General features: G+C 28.4%; 1 protein-coding gene across 1 annotated transcript; it reads left to right on the top strand.

Annotated features, from left to right (window-relative positions):
* The first annotated feature begins 11,664 nt into the window (after positions 1-11,664).
* LOC112765179 (cyclin-D4-2) lies at positions 11,665-14,304 on the top strand. Its single transcript, XM_025811061.3, has 6 exons — positions 11,665-12,497; positions 12,979-13,065; positions 13,151-13,249; positions 13,355-13,562; positions 13,700-13,824; positions 14,000-14,304. The coding sequence occupies exons 1-6, from the start codon at positions 12,168-12,170 to the stop codon at positions 14,252-14,254; spliced, it is 1,104 nt and encodes a 367-aa protein (XP_025666846.1). The 5' UTR covers positions 11,665-12,167; the 3' UTR covers positions 14,255-14,304.
* Positions 14,305-23,201: the final 8,897 nt, after the last annotated feature.

The raw sequence follows: 23,201 nt of genomic DNA, 5'->3' as shown, positions 1-23,201 counted from the left end.
AGTATAGGGGCTCCCCCTCTCTAGGCTTGCTGAGTACGGGAGGTTCCGAGAGTATCTTCTTAAACTGGCTGAACGCTTCTTCGCATGCCAGGGTCCACTCAAAGGTGATTCCCTTCTTCATTAGGTTGAAGAATGGGATGGCCTTTTCTGCCGATGCTCCGAGAAAATGAGACAGAGCCGTGAGCTTCTCGGTAAGTCGTTGCACATCTTTGATACACCCAGGGCTCGTCATCTTGAGGACGGCTTCGCATTTGTCCGGGTTGGCTTCTACCCCCCTTTGTGTTATCATGAATCCCAGGAATTTCCCTGCTTCCATGACGAATGCGCACTTAAGCGGGTTAAGCCTCATGTTGAATTTCCTTAGTGCCTTGAAGACAGCCTGGAGGTCGTCTATTAGTTTGCTCGGCTCTGCTGTTTTTACCAGGATGTCGTCGACGTACACCTCTACCATTTTGCCGACGAGGTCGTGGAAGACTCTGCTCATCAACCTTTGGTAGGTGGCCCCTGTGTTCTTCAATCCGAAGGGCATTACTTTGTAGCAGTAGTGCCCCTTAATGTTATGAATGCCGTTTTGTCCTCGTCAGGTCGGTACATCGGGATTTGGTTATAGCCGGAATAGGCATCCATGAAGCTGAGGAAACGATATCCCGCCGGCAAGTCAACCAAGGTGTCAATGTTGGGGAGGGGAAAGGAGTCCTTTGGGCATGCCTTGTTCAGGTCGAAGTAATCAACGCACATCCTCCATTTTTCACTGGCTTTTTTGACTAGGACAACATTGGACAGCCATGTCGAGTACTCGAGTTCCTTGATGAACCCTGCTTCTAGTAGTCCTGCTGTTTGCTTGGCGACTTCTTCGGCTCTTTCCTGCGACATCTTCCTTCGCCGCTGGGCTACCGGTTTGGCCTCAGGCTTTATGGCTAACCGGTGGGACATGACATCGGGATCCAATCCCGGCATGTCTGATGGGGTCCATGCGAAGAGGTCGCCATTTGCCCTTACGATTTTCATGAGGAGGCCCTTGAGTTCATGGGGTAGGTTCCTATTTATGAAAGTAAACTGATCTGCCGACTTCCCTATTTGGAACTTTTCCATGTCCCCTTTTGGTTCAGGTCTTGGCTTGTCCTCCATCCTGACGTCCAGGTCTGCCAGGAACACGCCGGATAACTACCCACATAGGAACAACATTGATACGAACTCTTTTCCCCTCTTATCCATGTTAATGGATAGGTGTTCATGGCAAGAATAGTTTTAGAGGGATTGAAGAGAATGTGTTGAAAATGAAACACAGAACCAGAGTAGTAGTTTTGTTTCTCCTTTTCGTCATGCCCAGAATTGCCAGCGTGCTACACACGCGTCTTCCTTTTTCCTCTGCATCTCGCGCATATATGATATTTGTCCTGTATTCTTTTTATATGAGCGTCAAATTTTTTTAGTAATTCTTTATCATTGTCGTAAAAATATTTTTTTTTTTAAATTTAATCTAATACCAGAAGACAAATGATTATATTTTTAATAATTTTTTTTAGAATCAACAAAAATTAAATTCTAAACTTTTAGATTGTAGAAGTTTTAACACAATATCATAAAATTATTTATGTCAAAAAATTAAATGAGTAAAAAGATGCATATAAATTATTATATTTATAGCATCTTGGAGTCAAAGAAATGACTAAAAAAAAAATAAAAAACAAAAAACAAATAAGATGATAGAAATATATACATGAATGATAATATTTTTAAGATATTAAGTGAAATCAAAGAAATGACTTAGGATAGGAAGAAGGATAAAAGCTAACATTTTCTTTGGATCAAGATAATATAAAAGAAAAAAAAAACGTGAAGAAAGAAAATGGATGAAGATGTGAGTTTTTTGTTGTTTGAATGAGGAAGGAAAATAGAATGAAAAAAAATAGTGTGAAATCCATCAAAATATTTTCTTTCCACATATAAGATGAAAATAAAAGAAAAATGTATAAATAAATATAAAATTACTGATTCATCATTTGATCAATTAAAAAAATAAAAGACATAAGGGTATTAATGTAATTTTCTTCTATTATAATTTTTTTTTCCTCTCATTTTTCTTTTCATTCAAACAAAAAAAAATTTTATCTCTATTTTCTTTCTATTCATTTTTACTTGGTGAATTCTATCAAATTCTCTCTAAAATAACATATAACTTATCATCTGTAACGTGTCAATTTCTGATTGGTCGATATTTTAAAATAGATCATTATCCCTCCCCTTAATCTACCCTTAATCTTTTTTGCCATCAAACAAACTAAAATTTCTTCTCCTCCAAATCTGATTACTCTCTCACCTTCTCATGGCTTTCATTCCATTTTAAAATCATTATTAGTCTTGAACTATAGTAGAAATTACTTAGTTACGGAATTATAATTATTCATTATTGTTGTCGAATTATTTTTCCAATTAGCAAGGTAGGATAAATTGAGTAACTTTAAATTTATATATCAATGCTTCTTTTCTGTAAGCATAGACCAAATTGAATTTATGTACTCAAACTGATATTCTGTTCATTTTTTTATTTTTGGTGCATTTACGATTTTTTTAGTTGTTGAATTTTTTGCTGAGTTATCGAAATGAAACCCTCTTATGCAAAGCCGAATTAAAAGATAGTCAGATTAGGGATGGCAAAATTCCCCGAGACGCGGGGATCCCTGTGGGGACTGCCCCGAATGGGGATCCGATTGTGGGGAATTTTCTCCGCGGGGATGGGGATGGGGGACAAAATTCCCCCGAAGCAGGCGCGGGGACCCGAGCGGGGATCCCCGCCCCGTCCCCGCTATTCCCCGAAATTTATGAATTCCTTGAATTATCCTTAATAGTTTATTTCTCATATATGTTTTTTAGACATTTCTCACACACACATATATATAGAAACCCAAAACTCCTAATCTTTATTTGCATAACCCTTCTTTAATTCAGAGATTCCTAAGGCAGTCCATACTTCATCCAACCTGATCTGTAGCCACCCCCTCGTCACTTTTCTCACCGCATCGTCACACCTCACCGTGCCATCACCCTTACAGCGTCGTAATTTCTTTTTGCGGCGTTCCTTTTTGTAACTCTACCGTCATGTCCATTCTCCTCTCTGTTGCCGCGTCTCCCACCTCGTCTACTACTTTGTCCTTTGGCTCGTCGTTGCGTCCCCATTGCGTTATTTCGAAAGAAGTCACCATCGTGTCATTTAGACATTTTGTATAAAATCTTACAGTTTTTGTATAAGATAGATACTTGCAGCTCTATTCATATGGAAATTAATAATTAGTTAGAACTATTATGTATATGGGGAATGGGGTCCCCGCGGGGAATGGGGCCCCGTGGGGAATGGGGATGGGGAGCAATATTCCCCCACGGCGGGGAATAGGGCGGGGATGGGGAGCAAATCTGAGGGCGGGGATGGGGAGCAGGGAGGCATCCCCCGCCCCCGCCCTGCCCCATTGACATCCCTAAGTCAGATGACTCAATTCTTATATCTGACAATGACCTTAAAATAGAGTGAAAGTAAAAAAAAGAGAATTATTAAAAAAAATAAAACATTAAGAGTTTTATTCTTTTTTGTTGTTTATCGGCAATGAAGATTTGGAGGAGTAAGGAGGATTTTTGTGTTAATTTTTTAAAAATTATTCAATGATTTATTTTAAATAATAAGTTATTAATTAAAAACGGACCATATTATTTTGGTTAAATTTAAACAACTCAAGTTATTAATATAGTTAGTAATCTTATTAAAATATCGACCAATCAAAAATTGATATGTCACATAGAATAAATTATATGTTATTTTAAAAATAATTTGTTAGAATTTATTTTTTTCTCTTTATCCAAACAACACATAAACTAATCTATTTTTTATTTTTTTATTTTTTTTCTTCTCTTTTTTATTATCTATCTAAAGAAAGTGTAAAAATCCAAGTATACACTAATCCAATTTTCCAATTTAAAACCATAGAATTAATAACTATTAGTATATGTGATATGGTAGAAAGTAACATTTGACTGGACTTTGAGGATGTAATAAGATGAAAACTCAAGTACAGTTAACTTCATGTGAAGTTAATAGATAAGAACAGTTAGATGATAATTTAATCAAACCTATCAAATTATTTAACGACTCTCAAGTATTAACTTCACATAAAGTTAACTGCACCTAAGTTAAGATAAAAACTCAAGTGCAGTTAATTTCATGTGAAATTGATAAATGAAAACAGTTAGATAATAATTTAGTCAAACTTATTAAATTATTTAACGATTTTTGAATATCAACTTTATATAAAATTAATTGTATCTGAGTTTTTTCCATGTGATAATATAGCATAAGATAACGGAAAACTAAGAGAAAGAAAGAAAAGTACTAAAACTGAAATGACGAGTTAAAATAATAAGGGTGGGTGAGAATGACACTCTGTGAAGCTCGGATCTCAAACAGTGAAGAAGACTCTCTTTTGGACCATAAAAGTCTTAGGGAGAGGTTCCTCACCCTAATTAATTCCCACGTGTCACAATCTCATTGGTTCAAAATAAAAACTACCAATCATATTATAATAGTGTTTGTGTGTGTATGTGTGTGTGTGGAATTCAATACAAGACTTTGATATTTGCTACAAAACCTGACATGAAGCATATGGGATAAGTGTGTTGTGTTTTGCATAAGAGGGAATTGAAATATTGAATTATAGAATTATAAATTTAAAACAAAAAAGTTGAATTTCAAATATTAGTAGTAATAAAAGGGTTCGAAATTTGTGTATGTTTTTGTTCCCTAAAGTCTCTTTTTAGAAACACATGTTATATGGCACGTCTCTTATTGAATCCAAGAAAAACAGGCATCCTAAGTAGGAATCAACATTTCATCACTTATTATTAACTACGTTTGCTATGCCATGCTACATCTTTTATGTGGTCCAAAACTCAAAAAATTAAAAAAACACAACTTTTTTTTTTTTTTTTTTTTTTTTTACGTTTGATTTTGGTTAATAATTGGTCATGCAAAATGATGATATGTGGTCAAACGGCTACAAAATTAAGCTATGGGATCTTATGTTAAGTAAAATTACAATGCTTAATTGCATTGGACCAAAGGGATCTCAAGTAACTATTGGTCGATGTTTTTCTTCAAAGCTTGTTGCGTTTTTGAATTTGTCATTGACCATTCATTATTATTGGTGATGATGCATGAATCCAAATCACCATAATTTTTTAAGAGTCAATTTTGCAACACAAATTATTGTATATACCTGTTAATTACTAAATTATTTTTATTATTTATTTTCTCCTTTATATATGCCGATAAAATGTGCAAATATATGGTTAATTAAAAGCTTTAAAAAATGCATGTAATTATATGATTATTGACTATGATTATGATAATATATATACGATATAAATTTACACTTTATTGTTGGAAATGTATTAACTTAGCAATAATACATACAATGTAATAGTTTACACCATGATTCATAAACATTAAATTCGATAGTTTTTTTTTTCCCTCAATTTTTGAATAAAGGTTTATTTTGACTATAAAACAAAGGGGAATGCTCCCATAAAGATATAGAAAATGTCTTTTTTTAAAGATATTTTTTTAATAATTAAAATTTAATACATATAATCACGTAAATTATATTATTTTTGTCAAAACTATGTCAGACAAATTAATTTGACCAAAAAATAGTGAATCAAATTTTGAATTCGTCTAAATTAATATTATGTTTTCATAAAATTACTACAATATCCCTATTATATAAAATGACTAAAATACTCTTATTATATATATTAATTTTGAGAATTCTAAATTCTAACCCTTTTCTTCTCTATCGCTATAGGGTTAGAATTTAAAGTTTTCAAAATTAATATATATATATATATATATATATATATATATATATATATATATAATAAGGATATTTTAGTTGTGTTTTATAATAGGGATATTGTAATAATTTTTTATAAAAAAATATTAATTTATACCGATTTAAAATTTAATTTATTAATTTTTTTGCTAAACTGATTTATCTAGTCTAATTTTAATAAAAATAATATAATTTAATTGATTATATGTGTTAAATTTTAATTTTAAAAATATATTTAAAAAATGACATTTTTGACATTTTTATCTAAGTGACTCCCTAAAAGAAAACTTAAAATATGATTTGAAGCAATTAAGGCGTGATATTCTCACAACGCTAATCATGTATTTGTACAAAAATGTCATTGTTTTGTTAAGATTCTAAAATTTAAATTTAGATTAGGCTTACTTAAGTTTAACTTTTTTGTCACGTGCTTTGCTTAGTTTAACATTTTAATTGTTTATTAGCCCAAGGTAATTTTCTTTTATTAAGTTTAAAATTTAATGGTTTAACACAATGTAATTTTTTAGTAACCTCATTAAATGCTTTGATTCATGAGTATTGAGGCATTGGAGAAGTCTCTATAGCTAACATTCAAAAATAACAAGTTGACAATAAGAGTATAATAATAATTCACCTTTTTCCATATAAATAGTGTAACATTTATTTATATATTGTTCTTCAAATCTTTCTTTGTGGAAGTTTGTCGTAGAAAAACCCAACGGAAAATATTGCTTTGCCAGCAGCGAAAGAGAAAAATATAATATTTTTATGGCCACAAACCACAATGAAAGATTCAAAGAGCATTGCATCAAAATTTTATAACTAAAATAGCATTGCCTAGTCGAGGCGCATCTCAGAGTCTTAATTATACAAACAAAACCAAAAACACGTTGGATTATTGCTCTAACTTTGTCTACAAAATCTATTTCATCTCAACGGCCAAAAATGAGTTGTATTAATCAAGTTGAATTGGTTTAATAATTAGTTTATTAATATGTTTAAATAAGTATTAGAGTTTCGAATACCACACTGTACATGCAGCAATCTATTAAAAATACTGTAAAAAATAAAAAATGAGTTACATTATTTGTTTAATTGGTTAATTTTAATACATTAATAGTACGTATAAGATATTTTTTACGATTATTTAATTAGATTTATGCGTTTAAATAAATGACTTTTTAAGTAGTAAATTTAAAAAAAAAATTTGCTGATTTGACGAAATACAATTGATTATGTATGTAAATTTTTTTTATATTAATTAATTTATTCATTTAAACGGTTTTTTAAGTAGTGAATTTAAAAATTAATTATTTTTATTAATTAATAATACATAATTAATTATTTGTGTAAAACTTTTATATCGATTCAACTGCATATGATTTAAACCTGCATTGGTATGTAAAACACACTAAAGTAATTTATATTTTATATACTATTCATTATTAGATAAGATATATGCATAATGAATGTGAAAGTTATATTTTATGGTGAATCTCTAATATTATGCCTGCTAACATTGTGGTAATTTTTTTGGTAATGTAGAAATATTATGCCTATTTCTATTATTAATATGACAAAATATAAAATTAAGTTGAATTGTGAAATAGTTAAGTCACTTGTTTATTTAAATAAGTGTCAAAAATTTAATTTTTTTATTATGTATATATTAATTTATTGGTTAGTAATTTATTAGTCTAAAAAATACTGTAAACAAATATGATTATATATAAGAAAAAATGTAAATTTTATTATTTATATTATTATTTTTCAAATTATTACCATTTGAGATCTCTCTAATCTCAATGTATCTAGCATATCATATGCACAGTTGTACTCATTAACACATAGTATTATCCTGTCCAAAAAATAAATAAATAAATACAGTATTATTCTTTCAAATACAAGCCATCATCACTTTTCTCTCCATAGAAAGTTAAAAAAGTTGCAAAATTAAAAGTGTATGAAAGAAGATGAAAAAAAAAAGGCATTACTATTGTTAGAAAGGAAAGAGACACAATATGTGTTGGTAAGAAACCATTCATTGAAGTTTTGATAATTGCAATGACACTGCTTGAAATGGAAAATTCATCATCTCTAACAAGTTGTATAATTAGTGATGGAGTAATTAAAAGCACTAAGCCAAAGGGGTTAATTAGTTTACTTCAGAATGTGACTAATAATTATTACAAAATGTCACTCACTAATTTTGTATTTGTGAGTTAAATAGGATTCTGTTTGTTTATAGATAGAGAACACTAAAATAAAAAAAATAGAAATATAAAATTATATTTGATAGATAAAATATAGACAAAAATATTATATCTAGAGACATTAAATTAATATATTTTATATTTTTTTTGACAACAAAATACAGAAATATTAATAAAAATATAACTTATTTTTTATTTTTTTATTATTTTTATCAAATTTTTATAAATATAATTTTTAATTCTTTTTTATAAAAAATAAAAATAAATTAAATTTTTATAATTTATTTTAATTTATCATTAAATAAAATATAAAAATACTAATTAAGAAGAAGATTTGGTCCTACTGAAGGTGAAGGTAGTGTGGTCAATGGCTAATAACAATTTTGTACTTAAGGGTAATAAAAAGGAAAACGCGCCTAAAAGTGATGAGAAAGCGGGAAAAAAAAGTACATCTCTTTTTCTGAATTGCATGGAATAATGGAATAATAACCATAAGAGACAAAAGTTTTTTTCCAAAGGCACAAAGAATAGTAATTTCAAAAATGTATGTTTTTTAATTTTTTTTGTCAAATAATATTGGTAAATGCAATTTTTTTTAGTCTCATTAACAAATTCTATGTTGAGTGATTGCATTTGATAATGTAGCTTGAGAGAAAAATAAAGAGAATCTATTTTTGTGATTTAATTGGTTACAGAATTTTATATTTTTACTCATTATATATTATATTGGGCTAAAAAATTTGAATATGGATGTAGGAGGAGTGTTATATCTTAACATGATAATTTTTTATGTTTTTTATAATTATGGAATGTACACAAATTGGAAGGTCCAATTTGTGTTTAAAAAATTTTAAAAATTTGGGGTACACAAATCGGACACCGATTTGTGTTTAAAAAATTAAAAAAATTTGGAGTACACAAATCGAACGGTCCGATTTGTGTACTCCAATTTTTTTTTAATTTTTTAAACACAAATCGGACAGTTTGAGTACAGAAATCAGACGGTCCGATTTCTGTACATTTTAAAAATTAGACGGTCCAATTTGTATTCCGTAAATTAAATCATCCCACATTTAAAAAAAATATAATTGTTAACCCAATATTAAAAATAAAAATCTGACTATATTGATGTCCTAACATTATTTGTGTTTGGCTAGTATACATTTTGTTAAGCAAAATATTTTATTTAAAAAAATAAATCATAAACTAATATTTGCATAAATAAATTTAATCTAGATATTAATTTTATATATTATTAGGAGAAATAATGTTTGAAAAATTGTTAAATCATTTATGATTTGGCGGGGAAGGGTGGAGGGAAATGTGAGAGGTATTTGCATTTGGAGAGTGGAGAGTGAGTGTGACGTGGCCTTCCGTATCCGCTGATGTCATCTATGCACACGTGTCCACACGGGACAACACATCCTCTTCTCTCTTCCTTCCTTTAACCCTTTTACACAACAATCTCCTTCACTCCTTCCTCATTTTTAAAATTATATTTCAGTTACAAATTACTATCACTTAATTAACTTTTTAAAAAATATTATTTTTGAATATATATAATCAAATAGGTCTTTAAGAATTTTTATGTGGGACATTTTTGTCATTAAAAAGATTTATTATATTAAAATTTTAAATTTTATAAAAATAAAATATATAAATTATTATTCTAATTAAATTTATTATTTTTATTTGAACAAATAAGTGTTAAAAAATGTGACGAAAAATTGAAAAAACTTATATATTTTAGTTTTATAAAGTTCCAAGATCTTACCATAATAAAATTTTCTTAGAAATAAAAACGACTTATGCAAAATTTTTTAAAAACTTATCTAGATGCTTACTCTTTATTTTTAATTATATATAATATATTTTGATAATATATATTTTTTTAAAGATATTAGATATTCATTTATTAGATAAAGAAATAGTCCTACTAAAATGTTAACAACCTATTTATCTTTGTTTATACAAAATACACATTATCAATAAAAATATATTTTTTTTTCATAGTATCCCCCAATCCAACAAGTTAAAAATTAATTTGTCGCATATTTGAATTTTATTTAAAGATCTATTGTCGATACTTACTAAATTGACTACTCAACTAACTTAAATTGATTATCAATAAAAATATTTAATTCAACGAATCTACAACTCTAATTTCCAGTGTGCTACTAAAAGTTTTAGAAATAGAAATATTTGAGTGCACATTATTAGAAAGAAAATTAATGAATCAGAGTGAAAATATTTGTATTAAGTATTAACTAACAGTCGCAACGCTCCGTGTATTTGGAAATTGCGTCGCAGTAATTCTTTTTTTTGACGTTATTTTTGGTAAATGATGATTTGAGAGCAATCCTTGAGAATATAACTCTCCGTGTTTCCATAATCAATAAAACCTCCAGAAAAAAAAAAAGGGAAAATTTGTAGAAGCTGTTACTACTCAAGAAAGAAAAAATTGATTAAATTTTAAAATAATAATTATAAATAGTAACTATTTTTACTTACATTATTGCTATATAATTAAAATTCAAAATCACTCGTAAGGATTTGACTTCAAATTAAGAAGCAAATAAATAAAATTTTCATTAATCATTAAGTACGAATAATTTTCATTTATTATGGAAGTAAAATAATTTCATATTTATATTAAATAAAATTTTTTTATTATAGAAATACAAAATAAATATTTATTTTTTAAATATATTTAAAACACTCCTTAAAAAAAAAAACCCATCATATCATTCAATAATTACATGGTACCCCAATTTTTGTTTTTCTTATTAGTGTTTGCCCTTACTACAATAATTTCAATTAATTAAACATGAAAAATCTTTTTCCATAACTAAAACTATAAATTGAAAGTATTTTAAAGAGAAAACATTTCATGTGTAGATAACTAAGAGTATCACACATTAAAAAAAAAAGACAAGAAAGAAAAAGTTTGACAATTGTTTTGTGATAAAAAAAAAAAAACTATTAGGCGGCCTTTGTTTTTGAGAACAGAACATGATAAGACATTGAGAACAAGATATAATGGACAGAGACATAAAATTTTGTGTTTTTGTATTTTGTTTGGTGATAAACTAGAACAAATTATAAAAATTCAATTTATTCTTTTTTTTTATTCAAAAAATTTGAGATGAAAAATATAATAATAAAAAAGTATAATTATAAAAAATTAACAAAAATAATGAAAGAAAAAATAAAAAATAACTTGTATCTCTTGTTAGTGTCTCCGTGTCCTTCATATCAGAATGGACACAAAATACACTAATTTATGACACATTGTCTCTGTTCATGTCTCCTTTGTCAAACACGATTTTGTATCTCTGTGTCCCTGTCTCAGTGTCCTGTCTCTATAAACAAACACAGCCTTAGATAGAAATTTAGTTAAATTAATTAAATTATTTAATCACTCTTAATTATTAATTTTACGTAAAATTGACTACACCTGACTTTCTACCTTGTTTCGTAAACCATAATTGAAAAACAAAATCTTGAAGTTGATATATGTTTTCCTAATGTTTCTCCGATAAAAATGTTTCATTATTAACAAAACACACGCCTTCTCACTCTCTTCCTTCCTTATTTGCGAAGAGTAGTAATTGCCTTTCATTCAATATTTTTTCGTTTTCATTTTCATTTTCACATTTTCACAAACACTCACAACTCTTCACTCCACAGGGCCCCTCTTCTCTTCTCTTCTCTTCTGTGTCCCCCCCTTAACCCCACTCTCTCTCTCTCTCTCTCTCTGCCTTTTACCCTAAAAGGAGTGTTCGTTTCTCTTCATAAGCGCCTCTCATGCGGCACTCTTTTCAGCCCCAAAAACCTTTCAGACAGAGATAGAGAGAGAAGAGAAGAGAAGACAACAAACACGCACTGCTTGGTTGGCTTCACTATACACCCATCTTTTTTGTTCTTATTTTCTTTCACTCACTTCTCTTCTCTTCTCAACACACACCCCATCTCTTATATTATCACAAAGTTTCATTCTTTATCGGTTTTTATTTCTGGGGTTGGATTTTTTGTTCAAAAAAAGTATATTTTTATTTATTTATTTGAGGCTTCTGCAATGGCACCAAGCTTTGATTGCGTTTCAAGCCTGCTCTGTGCAGAGGACACAAGCTTCTTCGATGATAATCCTTATGGGGGTAGTGGTGGTGCCATGGATGAAGTGTTTGATGAGGATTCATGGCGTCCTAGGTGTTATAATAATAAAAAAGGTTGCAACTTTGATGGTGATGAGGCAGATGGGTATCCATTGCAGAGTGATGAGTGTGTGGCAGTGATGATGGAAAAGGAGTGTGAACACTGGCATGGTGGTGCCGCTTACTTGAACAGGTTACAATCTGGGGATTTGGATTTTGGGGCCAGAAATGAGGCCATTCATTGGATTGAAAAGGTGTGTGTTCAAATACAGAAAGAGAAAGAGAAAGAGAGACTTCGGTTGTTTTCTTTTTCTTTTGTTTTTGCTCTTTCTTAATAGAGTCTAGTCCAATCATCTGATCTTTTCTTCTTCTATGTTTACTTGTATGAGATTAGTTTGGCTTTTTCTGACTCTGAATCATGATTACATTGATGGCCTAAAAATGAAATCTGAACCAGAACTTCTAAGCAGGGTTAATCGGTTTTTGGCAATAGGATTTGGATTCGGATGTTGAGAGTTCAATCTGGAAAGAGAGTTTGAAACAGTTTCTTAACTCATTCATTCAGCTTTTTATGATGGTTCTACTTTCATAAGTAAATTTGGACTAGATTTTCATTTTTTGTTTTTATAATAAGGATTTAGATGGAATCAAAATAAGATCAATGGTGTGATTAGCATTTTAGACTTATCTATGGTGTTATTGACTAATGGATGAACACATATGTTTGTTTTATAGGTTCGAGCACATTTTGGTTTTGGACCTCTATGTGAATATCTATCTATAAATTACTTGGATCGATTTCTTTCATCGTATGAATTACCAGTAAGTCAAGGAATCTGATAAAGAAAAAGTTTCATCTGCATTTTGTTATAATGTGCTGGTTTTGATCCAGCCTTTCCACTTGTAGAAGGGAAGAACTTGGACAATGCAATTGCTGGCAGTGGCCTGTTTATCAATTGCAGCGAAAATTGATGAGACTGAAGTTCCTTTCACCCTTGATTTGCAGGTAGAGTAGAAAAGTTTTCAATTTTGTTTCCTTAATATGCTTGGTAACTTGTGAAGTTCAATGCACTCATTTTTGCATGATGTTGATCACTGTCTTTTAATGCAGGTTGGTGAATCCAAGTTTGTATTCGAAGCTAAAACCATACAGAGAATGGAGCTTCTAGTACTAAGCACATTGAGGTGGAGAATGAATGCAATTACTCCATTCTCCTTCATTGATTATTTCCTTTCCAAGATCAATGATGGTAATGAGAGTCCATCATTAAGATCGTCGATCTTGCGATCCATCCAGCTTATCTTGAGTACCACAAGAGGTGAGTAATGTAATCTATTTAGGATAATTATGAAATGATGAGTTATCTTTGCTTCTATGTTCATTCTCCTGAAATGATTGATAATTATGAAAAGAGTCCGAATTAGAGAATGAATGATTTGTAATTGTGGAATGCAGGGATTGAGTTCTTGGAGTTCAAGCCATCAGAGATTGCAGCGGCAGTGGCAATATCTGTTGTCGGGGAAACCGAACCGGTTGACACTGAGAAAACTACTTCTGTTCTGATTCAATACATAGACAAGGTAATATACATGGTGATTGATCATATAAATGATGATTTAACTTTTTCCAAGTTAGTCACCATTTCTGATTTATCCAACTCGAGAGTCTAGAGTTTAGTTTGATGATAACTTTGAATACAATGAATTTGTGATTGTTGTTGTTTAATTGATCTTCTTACTTTTGTGTGATTTTTAGGGGAGAGTGTTCAAGTGTTTTGAATTGATCAAGGAACTTGCATTGAACATTGTGAATGTCAATGATCCAAATGGTTCTTCTTCTACAATCCATTGTGGTGTGCCTCAAAGTCCAATAGGAGTGTTAGATGCATTGTGCTTCAGCTACAAAAGTGATGACTCAAATGCAGGTTCATGTGCAAGTTCTTCACACACAACTCCAGATCCTAAAAGGAGGAAGCTAAACAAAACTTGTGGATCAGAGGCACTATTGTAGAGTCTTGTGGACTTGGGAATTTTATTTATTTATCAAAAGTTTCACCATCATCCATGGGATGCTTCTTTATTTTTATTTATTTTTTTCTTTTTTTTTCACCCCCAAGAAAAGGACACCATGTTCATTTTGTGGAAGGTTCCCCCTCTCTCTCACAAGAATACCAAAAGGGAAAATTAGAAAAGAAGAAGAAAAAAAAGAGCATAAGGAATAGTTAATGAAAGTATAAGGTAAGTCATGAGTGGAAGATGGGGACATGAAAATGAATAGAGAATAGAATCCACACATTGCATGCAATTGGCATGAATGAAGAAGGTTTAAGTAATCAAGAGCTGTTAAAAATAATTTTAGATATCTTAACAGCTACACAATAGAGGAAGTGATGGAAGAGAGTGGGGGAACAATGATCATTATTGTGTGTTTTTTTTTTTAAAAGAAATTTTTTTGTGTAAGTACAATCCTAGCTGTTTTCATAATTTCATTTGTTAAATTGTTCTACTTATGTAGTGAGAAAAATAGACCCAAAAAAGAGGCTGAGTTACTAGCATAAGTTATATTTTTGAGGGACATATTTTGTCTTAAGTTATAAGTATTGTGTCATTTTAAGTTACATGGAAAATAAAAATATTATCATTGTTCTCATGAAAAGGATTTTATACTCTTCTGTAATATTTCTTCAATTTTTTTTTGTTTATCTTTGTATAAAGATTAAAGTGAGAGATAAATTCCTAAAAATTTACATTTTGAACAGATTAGTCGCTAAAGAAAAAAAAAGTATCAATAAAGTTTTTTAAGATAACATATGTGGATAAGTAGTTCAAATTAAAACTCTCTCTTAATCGGGATTAATTTGAAGGTAATGTGTCTACATTTGCTATTTTGAAGGATTTTATTAGTCGGTTTGGTTCGGGTTCAAAATGAAATTAGAATCGAATCGATCAAAATGTAATTGGTTCGGTTTGGTTTGGATTTGTATTTTTTTGTCCATGTATCCGAACCAAATCAAACCGATTAAGAACAAATTGGTTCGGTTTGGGTAATTGGATACTCGATCATTTTGAAATTCATAAAAAACCAAAATTTTATTTTAAAAATTCAACAAGTACAATAAACATGTAACATTAATAAAAATAATCTAAACATGTTAAACACCAAATAAATTAAAAACTAAACTCATTAAAATCCAAACATATTAATAGTAAATAATCTCACTAAAAGCCACAAAAAGCCATATATATTTTTATTTTTTTATTTAATTAATATATGATCAGGTTCACGGGTTGGTTCGGATTCCGCACCCGCAGAATCGATACCCGAATCAATCACTAACAAAGATCATTGATTTGGTTCGGGTTGAACCCGATTACCCATTGGTTCCAGAACCAATTTAATTGGTTCGGTTTGAGTTTGAATAGGTAATCGGGTACCCACTACCCGTGCTCACCCCTATTTTATTAGTACTTCAATGAATGATTTGTTCAAAGTATAAATTTTTAAGGGTTTATTTGTTATTTTATTCTTGTATTAATTTATTTAGAAGAAAACTATTATTCTTAATGATGTAATTGACAAGATAGAAAAAAAAAAGTAGGAAAACTTTATTAGTAATTGGATGAAATGAAAGTGTTTGAATATTATTAGAGCATTGCTTAGATGTGTGGCAAAGATGATTGGTGTGTTGAAATGAAATAACACATGCAATTAACAGGTAAGCCCAGAAAGAAATGCACAAAAAGAGAACACTGTTTTTGTCATGTGAAGGGACAAACTTTAATCATGATTACAACATGAATCACCAATGATCATGACACATCTAGAGAAATATCTACTACTACACACAAATTTTAATAATTGAATTCAATTATTCCCTGAACTGATTAAAACTACACTATCACACACAATAATTTCAAGATTTTGTGTTTTTCTCTTGTATTACATTTTTCTTCTTTAAAAATAACTTTTTGAGTATCTCTTACATTACTATTTGGAAAAACCCCACACATTAAAATATTATTGTATTGATAAATAAAAAATGAAATGAATTTTGTTTATGCTAAAGTAAATTTTTCATTATTACCTAATACCAAATAATCTTTTAAAATTTAATTAATTAAATAGTTTTTATCAAGAAACTTTAAGAGAATAATTCTATGAAATCAACCTCAGAACATTTTGAGGTTTTTTTAATGCGATGTTTTTTTATAATAATGATCATCTTTGAGGTTTTGATGTTTTTTAAACTTATTTATTATTATATTTTTTTTTTCCATTTTTTGTTGGTATGAACTGATCAAATAAGATTCATAAATGAAATTAGATTAAACTTCTTGTTGGTTTTATTTATGAAATCATAATATAATGAAAATCAAACTCCATGGATGTGCAAGAAATTATTGAAAATAACCACCAAGCATATTGTAGTAAGTAAATCCCTCACTAGGAGGAAAATGGAAACATGAAATGAGAGTCTGTTCCTCCTTTTTTTTTTCTTTTTTTTGGTCGGATTTTTTTTTTCTTTAGGTTTCACAGTAGATCCTCCAACTTTGGGCTTGGGATATGATTCGGTCCATCATGAACAAGGCCGAGAGATTTTTTTTTTTTGGTTACCCACGGTATCCCCCAATCCGACAGGCCAATAACTAATCTGTCGCGGATCGGAGCTCCATTTAAGGGTCTGCCGCTGGCCAATGAGTTGCCGCATGCACAAGGCGGGATTCGAACCCCCGACACTTGCTTAAGCGGACAAGTGAGCTGACCACTCGACCAAGTTAATTCATGGGTGAGAGATTTATAGCACCAAATAATATGCTTCTTACAATGGACAAACCATGCATCCAGGTTCCTTACTTTTTCTTGGATTCTAGGCCCATTTTTGGTCAGTCCAGGCCCGTTTATTTATTTATTCTAGAGAGATATTTTATTTTTAAGTTTAAACTAGCAAGAAAAAAAATCCTTTGTAGTTTGAACAAAGATTGGGCCCAGACTAGGCCTTTTTGACAATGTTGGACGTCTGTTAATGGACTGGAAAGTACATGAGACTCAATAACTTGTGACTTCAGACAAGACCAAAAAAGTAAAATTATTTGAGACCTCAGAAGAAAAAGTAATTGTGTGACCCAAACATTCAAAAGAAAAGGATAAGAGATGTTTAGTACATATTTGGTTTATATTTTTATTTTAATATTTTCTTTTTTTATTTTTTGTTAAGAAAAAGAAAAATAATAAAAAATAATAAATCTTAAATCTTTTTATTTTTACTTTCTATTTTTATTTTTTCTCCATAAATTCTAATAAAAACATTAAAAGTAAAAACGCAATCTTAGCATTCCCTTTGCCACTTCCTTGTGCTTTGACCCCACATTGAACACCTACTTGTAATTTTGTATAGTTGTTAGTTGTACTACCATTAAGGCTTGTTAACTCCTTCAACCACACTTTAACCTTTTGCTAAAACTCAATTAATTACTGAGGATTAGTTTGAATTAGTTTTTGAAAAATGTATTTTTTTTCTTTTTAAAAAATATTTTTTTAATAGACAAAAATTATTTTATATTTGAATAGACTTTTTAAAAAAAAATTAAGTATTAAAAACATCTTTTGTTTTTATGTTTTTTTAATAAAAGTATTTTTTTAAAAGACATATCCAAATAAATTTTGAATTAAATAAAAGTACTTTATTTAAAAAAAAAATACTTTTTTCGCTAAAAAAACCAATCCAAACTAACACTAAATAACTAGTCAAATCTCTACCCTTTCTTTTGTTTTTTGTTAGTGAGACTCTACTCTTTCTTAAACTAGTACATATATATAATCCTTCAAAATATTTCAAAAGGATGAATTTAGTTGTGCAATAGTATACTAAAATTTAATGAGTAAACTACTAAAATTATCCATAAGTTTTCAACACGCAGACAAAAGTATTTTCTATTTTTATTGACAACAAAAATATCTTCAAAATATTTTAAAACATAACAAAAATGTCCAATATTAAATATATATTCTCAAAAAAATATTTTAAAATTTAAATTTTGATGTAAATTTTTATAAAAATAATTAGAAAATGAAACCTTTTTATTTCCAAAATTTGGTGATTTTTCACTTAATAATTTTTTTTGTGATTAATTTTTTTAATGACAAAAAAATGAAAAAATCTAGAGATTGAATTTTTATGTAGATTTTTTATGTATTTTCTAAATAATTATTTAGAAATTTCTATAAAATTTAAAATCAAATATATAAGTAACTTGTTAAATACAAAATTTATTTGTCATGTATAAAAAATATTTTTTTATTATTATTTTTATCATTTTTTATAATATTTCAAAAATATTTTTGTCGTTATAAAAAATAAAAAACATTTTTAACTGCATATTCAAAAATTGAAGACAAATTGGATAGTTTATCCAAAATGTATACTATGAATGCATTAAGCCTAAATTCTTATGGTAAAGACACTTACCAAGATACATTGAAATAATTAAGGTTTCCAATTTGTAAAGTTTATAAAAATGCTAAATATAGTAAAGAAAGGGAAATGATATAGATGTGGAAAAGGAGCAACAGAGAATCTCCGGAATTGATGGTGTGTGCATTGGGCAATGGATATGCCTTTGGCGTGCCATCACTACCAAACTACTCTCCTACTCTACTCATACATCACCGTACACTACATTATTATATAAAAGTACAAAATTATCTTGTGTTGGTAGAGTGATCATCTCACTCATTCGTTTAAGTAAGTGTCAAAAATTCGAATTTTGTCTTATATATATAATAATTTATTAGCCAATAATAAATCCTTTGACTGCATTTGTTTACAGAGACAGGACACTGAGATAGAGACACAGAAACACATAATCGTGTTTGGCAGAAGAGATATAGATAGAGACAATGTGTCCAGAGACATTGAATTAGTGTATTTTGTGTCTATCCTGCCGGGAAGGACATAGAGACACTAACAAGGAATACAACTTATTTTTTATTTTTTCTTTCATTATTCTTATTAATTTTTCATGATTATATTTTTTATTATTATATTTTTCATCTCAAATTTTTTAAATAAAAAAAATGAGAATAAGTTGAATTTTCATAATTTGTTCTAGTTTTTCACCAAATAGAATACAGAATACAAAAATTTGTGTCTCTATCCTTCAGTATCTTGTCATGTCCTGTTCTCAGAAACAAACGCAGCCTTTATGACGGATTAGTTTTTGGCTTATCTGGTTGAAGGATACTGTAAAAAAAAATATTATTTAAAAAGAATAGAAAATGAATAATATAATTTTTATTTTTTATATTTTTATGTAAAAATAATGCAATAATTTTTTAGAGTAGTATTATTAAAAAAACAACAAAAGAATTTTTATTTCAAAAAATAATATAAAACATATCAAAAGATAGAAAGAATATTACATGTATTATTTTTGTGTATATTTTTTATTTTTAGCATAAAAAATAATTAATAGAAAATAAAAAATAAAAATTTTGTTTTATACTACTAAAGTTATATAAAAAAGTGTAGATAATAAAAAATATGTAAATATTATTTTTTTTAAAAAATGAATATATACATTAAAAATGATTTAACCAAATATTTTGAAAAACTAACAGATTTAGTAATAGATATAGAGTAAAACTTACAAAAATTTAATTATTATTATTTTTATTGTTCTCAGAATATTCCCATATACTAACAATATTTTTACTAAAAAATTATAATTCAAATAATATAATTTTTTTTATATTTATTTAGAAGTCACAAATTTAAATCTCATTTTTAATTTAAAAAAATATTTCTATGATAATCTGTGACGAGGGTGATTCTCCATTACGATTAGCATCTGAATCACAGCTTTTCCTTTTTGTGTGCAGTTTTCACGCTCGTCACGTGCGTGGAGCAGCGCGTGTTAATAATTATAAATTAAAGCAGGTTGGTTCGTGAATTCGCGTGTTGTTTATGACTAAACTCTCTGACTCTGCTCCTCCCAACGTGTCTGTGCTCTAGATTTTGTGTCGGAAACAGCAAGATTTGTTCCATTTTCAACCATTTATAAAATATTATAATTAAAATTTTATATAAAAATATAAATTCAATCTCAATTTTTTAACTTTTATTATCTTTTCAACTAATATTTTTAGAATTTTTTTAGTTAATTATTCCTTCTTTTATTTTCTTCGCTCTTCCAACTGCCATGTCTTTTCTTTTCTTTTTTAGCTTTTTTTTTTCTAATTGAAGTAAATAAATAATGCCGGGATAAGAAGTTGGAGAGAGATGACATTATTTTATAAGAATTTACTATGGTCTCTAAATGTTTAGTGTATAATTGTCAAACAAAATTAAATAGTTAATATTTAATTTAAAAGTATTAAATTTTAAATATTTAAAATTTCTTATAAAAATAAATTAAATAAAAATTAAACATTAAATAATAAATATCATAAAATTAACTTATTTATATTTTAATACAGAATGTGTATATATAAGTATTGAAATTACTATTATAGTTTCGACTGAGAGTCGTAGTAAATTTTTTTTTTCGATCTTTATCATTTTCTTAGTTTAGACAATCCGATCTTAATGAATAAAAAATGACAGCAGTCTCTTATAGTTTCTTTTCATTAGACGCATAAATTCTTCTATAAAAATTTCTAGCAAAAAATGACGGAAAATACTAATATTATATGACCTTACCTTCATTAGTTATACGTGGATAATAATCATTTGAATAAAATTATTTAGCTCTTACATAATTATTAAAACGATGTACTAATCAAATAATTAATATTTTTCTGTAACATCATTTTGATAACTATATAGACGATAAAACAATCTCAATCAAATAATTTTTATATAAGGACTTATGTATCTAACAAAAAAAATAAAAATAAAAAATTAATTATCATTTTTCAATCGTTAAAATACGAGTCATCTAAATTAAAAAAAATAACAGAAAAAAAAGTTTTACTTGAGTCAGCATTATAACTTGTTGCTTCTTGCTTTTTGCTCCTGGTAATGCCTAATGCTTATATTTGTCTCTTACAGGGTTTCTTGAATTTTATGGTTGACTTTGTTTTACAAAATTTGATATTAAAATAATATTTAATTTATCATTATTTATATGAAAAAAAATTGTATTCAAAAGTTATAATTATTAGTAACCATGTAGTTTAGTTTTTATATACAATATTTTCATTAATATAATATCAAAGTATATAATTTTATCTTAAAAAAAACTTTTATTATTATTTTTAGACATTTTAAGAAGTCAGTAATTTTTTGTTAGCAATGTATATATTCGACTATATTCGCGTTTGGCAAACTAATGCATAAAGATAATAAAATTTACATATGAATTGACATAGCATATACAAATAATAGAAAAAACACCTACGACATAAAAGAATAGATTACTTTCAATCTTCTTATTATTTGATAAATTCTAATATTTCTTCCTCACATTCCCTTACTTCTATCTAATTTTCTTCTTTTCCCTCTTGATTTTTCTTCTTTTACTTGTTTTGATGAATTTCTTTTTTCTTCAACCTCAATTTTGTTGTTAGAAATGATGAAAATGATAGTAAAAAATGTAAAAATTAGGTGACAAAATAAATATAAAGTTCATATATATATATATATATATATATATATATAAAATATAATAATTGTTTCGTTGAGTAAACTGTTAAAATGATACTAAAAAAAATCTAACTTTGACAAAACAATTTTAAAAGATATGAAAGACAACAGAATTTTTGAAACATTAATACATTTGACAAAAAATACTGAACGTTAACAAAGCACATTTTTATTAATAGAAAATATTGAATTGACAGATAAAAGAGTTTAGATGGTAAATTTTGTAATTATGCGATATTATTAATTAAAATAATATTAAACATGTTGAAATTAAAAAACTCTACTCAATTCTTTACCTCATTTTCTTGGTTAATTTTTTTGGATATTGGATAAAAATTAGTGTAATCCTTTAATATTGGAAGTTATGGTGTTTTACAAAATTCTGGGGGCTATAGAATTCGCAGAGTGCGAATTGTCAGATCAATTTTTTTTTTAATTTATAAAGACAATACACAGACTGCGTATTGTATTATTTTAATATTAAATTACAATAAACAGACTGCATATTGTATTATTTTAATATTAAATTACAATACACAGTCTGCGTATTGTGCTTGCTCAGAACAGCGTCCCAAAACACTGTAAAACTCTATTTTTGCAACATTAACGTAAAACTCTCTTCACTCTTTCATATTAAAATAAAAAATCCCATTTTATTCTTCCCTACTTCATTTTTTTCTTTTCATCTACTCCAAATCTCCTAGTTAAAAAAAAGCCCAAATTTCTTTCCACTAAATTAACACACTTTCTCACTCCACTCCACCCACCATGGACTCACACAACAACCTCTACTGCGAGTTTTTTCAGCTTCACCGTCATCGTCTCTTCCATTTTTTACGCAATGGACAGAAAACACACAATACAACAATATACAAAACAAACATTTATCAATTCCAGATTATATTAATATACATAGACACAACAATGCCAAAATTCAATTTAAAATCCAATTACATACATCCTTACTCAACACACATGCGCAGGAAGAAAAGAAAGTAGAAAGAGAAAATGAAAAAACAAGGAAAGAAAAAAAGAGAGGAAACAATGAAGAAATAGACCATGAAGAGAGGAAGAGAAGAAGGAGAAAGAAGATGAAGACGGAGGGTGTCCTTTTCCTGCTCGCTGAAATTGAAACTGCAGCCACTATTTGAGCATATTTCTCATCTTTACTATTAGGTTGTGCTATAGTGTTGAAGTAATTATTTTTCAGCACCTGCTGAAATGAGTTGGCGTGTAGCTGCGCAAGGCGCGTGATCTTGCTATACGTGCAGGCGTAGATAGAAAACTGACAAAGCAGCAACGAGTGGAGAATTT

Source organism: Arachis hypogaea, chromosome 17 (genome assembly GCF_003086295.3).
Source record: "Arachis hypogaea cultivar Tifrunner chromosome 17, arahy.Tifrunner.gnm2.J5K5, whole genome shotgun sequence".
Classification (NCBI taxonomy): domain Eukaryota; kingdom Viridiplantae; phylum Streptophyta; class Magnoliopsida; order Fabales; family Fabaceae; genus Arachis; species Arachis hypogaea.
Note: the sequence above shows the minus strand (reverse complement) of the source record. Positions and strands in the feature narration are given on the sequence as shown.

Coding starts and splice junctions, on each gene's coding strand:
- LOC112765179 (XM_025811061.3), top strand. CDS start 12,168: ATGGCACCAAGCTTTGATTGCGTTTCAAGCCTGCTCTGTGCAGAGGAC. Junction 13,563..13,699: donor TATCTTGAGTACCACAAGAG/GTGAGTAATGTA, acceptor TGTGGAATGCAG/GGATTGAGTTCTTGGAGTTC. Junction 13,825..13,999: donor TGATTCAATACATAGACAAG/GTAATATACATG, acceptor TGTGATTTTTAG/GGGAGAGTGTTCAAGTGTTT.